Source organism: Corvus brachyrhynchos, unplaced genomic scaffold (genome assembly GCF_000691975.1).
Source record: "Corvus brachyrhynchos isolate BGI_N302 unplaced genomic scaffold, ASM69197v1 scaffold340, whole genome shotgun sequence".
Lineage (NCBI taxonomy): Eukaryota > Metazoa > Chordata > Aves > Passeriformes > Corvidae > Corvus > Corvus brachyrhynchos.
This window is the reverse complement of record NW_008235987.1, coordinates 354,852-358,442: the sequence shown is the minus strand read 5'-3', so window position 1 is coordinate 358,442 and position 3,591 is coordinate 354,852. Positions and strand designations below refer to the sequence as shown.

The following is a 3,591-nucleotide window of genomic DNA, read 5'->3' as shown; positions in this document are numbered from 1 at the left end:
CTGCCGCCGTGCTGGGGAGCCTCGGGCCCTGCCCCCTTCCCCTCTCGCTCCTTCCAGTTATTCCCATGCCCTGGATGGCATGTACCGTGTCCTCCGGGAAGGTGAGGCCGTGCCAGCCGCGTGGGTGAGCCTGCTCCAGTGCCCTAGCAGGCAGGGCTTACCCCGGAAGTTCGCTCAGCCGGGGCAGGGAGAGGGGCCGGGGGATGCCCTTGGGGCTGGGGGAGCCCAGGGGAGTGGAGGGTCTGGCGCCTCCCCATCGTCTGGCTGGGGCAGGGGCTGAGCAAAGTCTGGCAGGGCCTGGCAGCCTGCACACGCTTGGTGGGAAAGGGTGACCTGCTCGGAGCTGCAACAGAAAAGCGCGGGAGGGTGGAGCAGGTGGAACAGGGGATGAGCAGAGGCAGGGAGGAGGTCACGCTGTTCTGAAGGACTCCCTACTCCTGCAGCCTGTTTGCTATGGTGTGCTTCAAGCAGAGCTGTGTGAGGAGCTGGGGACACAGACTGGGCATGGAAGGAGGCTCCAGGGGGAATGGAGTGTGAGTGATGGCAGAGAACTGTGCTGATCCAAATCTGTCTGTCTACAGAGGGCCTGAAGAAACTCTTCTCAGGAGCATCGGTGGCATCCTGCCGCGGGGCCCTTGTTACTGTTGGGCAGGTAGGACAGCTCTGCTGGGCAGTAGGTGACTGGGTTAGGGACTAGGATGGTCCCTGCTGTGGCAAAGAAGGGGGAACATGTCACTGATTCACCATGTCTCTGCAGCTTTCCTGTTATGACCAGGCCAAGCAGCTGGTTCTCGCAACTGGATTGCTGTCAGACAACATCTTCACTCACTTCCTGTCCAGCTTCATTGCTGTGAGTAGGGCCGGGGCTGTGGGGGCAGAGCTGGGGCTGGGTTTGCCTGCAGCCAGGTTCAGAGTGTCAGGCTGGGGCTGCCAGAGCTGCCACTCTGGGCTCGGTGGAGCAGGGCCGGGCACAGTGGCTCCAGGAGGCTCCTGGCCTGGGGTCGGGTCCCAGTGTGGCTCTGAGTCACTCCAGTGACCACAGCAGTTGCTGGTACCAAGTTCTCCTGACTTGGCTGACTCTGCAGGGTGGGTGTGCCACATTCCTGTGCCAGCCCCTGGATGTGCTCAAGACCCGCCTCATGAACTCCCACGGAGAGTACCGGGTGAGTCACCCACCTTGCCCACCTTGCTGCTGCCTGTCCTCCTGTCTCTGTGTGCCAGCCTCTGGCTCCCAGCCCCTCCCACTTCATCTCTCACCCTCTCACTTCAGGGTGTCACCCACTGTGCCATGGAAACTGCCAAGCTCGGACCTCTCGCCTTCTACAAGGTACCTGGCTGGGGGTGCATGGCATGGGGCAGGCTGGCCCGAGCTGGGAGCAAAGGTTCTGGTCCAGAACAGTCCTGGGGCGGGGGGCCTTTCAGGCTCTGCTGTGGCAGCCCAGCTGCTTCCTGCATCAGGCCTTTGTCTGCTCAGCCCGGGCTTGGCCCCAAGGTATTGCAAGCCCTGGCCTCGATGGGACTCAGCCTGAGTCCAGGCACCACAGCTGTGGCCGTTGCACCCATGGAGCTCCCAAACAGCAGTGCAGGTGCTAGCACTGATGTGGGGAGCACAGGGGTTAGCACATGGTGCTGAGACCTGTGTGCACTGTGATGGCCATGATGTGACAGCACCTGCTCTGCAGCCCACAATATGTGCCTGGCTAGTGCTGACCCACACCTGCCCACGTGTGCTGCTGCCAGGGTTGAGCTGCTGAACAACCAGTGGCAGGCACACACTGACTTTCCCCCTTCTTGCTGTCCCCTTCCAGGGCTTCGTTCCTGCTGCTGTCCGGCTCATTCCTCAGACCATTCTCACCTTTGTCTTCCTGGAGCAGCTGCGCAAATATTTTGGGATCAAAGTGACCACCTGAGTCAGAGGGACCAGACCCTGCCTTGCCCCAGGGGGGAGAGCGTGTGGGTCACTCCCAAGATCCCAGAACCCATCTCTGCTCTCTGGGGCCAGTGCCATTCCCCCTCCTCTCGACTCCACTCCTGTGCCTTGCCAGCACCTGTGGCCAACCCCCACCCTGCAAATTCGTCTCTCCTCTCACCCCCATTCTCAGCATCTCCACCTCTGCACTACTGCTTTTGGGGGTTTTTGTAGGTTTTTTTTTTTCTGTCTTCCCACTGCCCTACTCGCCCTGAGTTCTGTCCTTGCCCCCTCCCCAGCCTTGTCCCTGATGTGCCCCAGAAGCAGGACTGTGCTGTCTCAGGGAGTAGGGAGATCAAATGCCTGGCTCTGTACCTCATCTCAGAGCCCATGGGGCTGGGGGGGCTGCTGACCCTGTGGCTGTGGGGCTGGGGCTTGGGGCAGTATGTGAGGCCATGCCCTCCTTCTGCCTTTAGCCCCCGTGCTCCTCCCTAACCCCAGCACAGCTTGGACCTCCTGCCCTGCTCCTGGCTTCCCACCCTCTGCTTCTGCTTGGCCAAAACTCCCCAGCACTGCTGGCTGCTGGGCTTTTCAGGGATTGTGCCTCATACCAATGATGGTGGGGCACAGGGCCTGGCTCTGGCAGGGCCTGGCAATGGCTGCTCGGGGACCCAGCACTCACTCACCACAGTGCGCCTACACCACACTGCATCTGGCCTCTGTGGGGGCATCCCCTCCCACCACTCTGCGGCTTCACTCACTTCGGGGCTGGGCAGACCCCCACCCCTCACAGCCCCTCACCCCACACTTCCCCAGTGTGTGTGAGCACCAGCCCCTCCACCATGTGCAGCCCTGTGTGTGCTGGCCCCAAGGAATCAAAGAACTGGAATATCTGAGACCTTAATGTATAATAAAGAGTGAATGTGCACAGGGCCTGCTGTCCTGTTAGGAGGGGAGAGATGCCACACCCCCTTTCATTGCTGAGGGCTTGGGCTGGGAGCTGAGCCCCCCAGAGCTGAGGGAGGGTAGCAAGGCTTGGCCCCCGGCGCTATGCCAGGTAGGGGGTCTTCACCTCTCTCCGTGCCCAGCACCCCTGGCCCTGTGTGCAGAGGGAGCTGTGGGCAGACTCCACCGCCAGGCCTGCGCCAAGCTGTGCCCGGTCTTAGCTGGACAGCAGCTCCAGGGTAGGGCTGTGCCGAGGGCGCCTGTCACCTCTGCGGGAGCTGCCTCCTGGACGTGACACTAATTGGGCTCCGGCAGACTGAACAGAGGCAGACTGGCACAGCAGAGCAGTGAAAGCTCGTCACCTTAACAAGGCCTAATGATGCTAACTGGCATCACCACCCTGGGCCTATGCCCAGCCCCAGCAGAGGCCATGGGCAGGTGAGCGCTCAGGGAGCTGGGGCTTCTCCTCACAAGTAGCTGGGGGCTGCCCTGCCAGGCTGTGCTTCTTCATCCCCCAGGTCCCTGCACTGCTTCTGGGGCTAATGGGTGCTGCTGTGTGTCATGCAAAGGGCCAGCATGGAGCAGGAAAGTGATGGAGCCCCATGGCCCCCCAGCAGCATAGAGCCCTGCTCAGGCCCGTGATGGCCGGTGGCAAGGGCATTCCAGCTGGGCTGTGGTCCCACCAGCTCCGCCAGCCCTGCACTCCTGGTGCGTGCATACCCTCTCACCACATCCCT

At 61.9% G+C, this 3,591-nt stretch overlaps 1 protein-coding gene across 1 annotated transcript in view; it reads left to right on the top strand.

Moving 5' to 3' along the window:
* The window catches only part of SLC25A10 (solute carrier family 25 member 10), a 6,865-nt gene extending 4,023 nt beyond the window's left edge, over positions 1-2,842 (top strand). Inside the window, exons 6-11 of the mRNA XM_008631298.2 lie at positions 58-101; positions 582-652; positions 758-850; positions 1,086-1,163; positions 1,271-1,327; positions 1,809-2,842. Of these exons, the coding sequence (XP_008629520.2) occupies positions 58-101; positions 582-652; positions 758-850; positions 1,086-1,163; positions 1,271-1,327; positions 1,809-1,910 (445 nt within the window). The 3' untranslated portion in view covers positions 1,911-2,842. The remainder of the gene's footprint in view (positions 1-57; positions 102-581; positions 653-757; positions 851-1,085; positions 1,164-1,270; positions 1,328-1,808) is intronic.
* Positions 2,843-3,591: the final 749 nt, after the last annotated feature.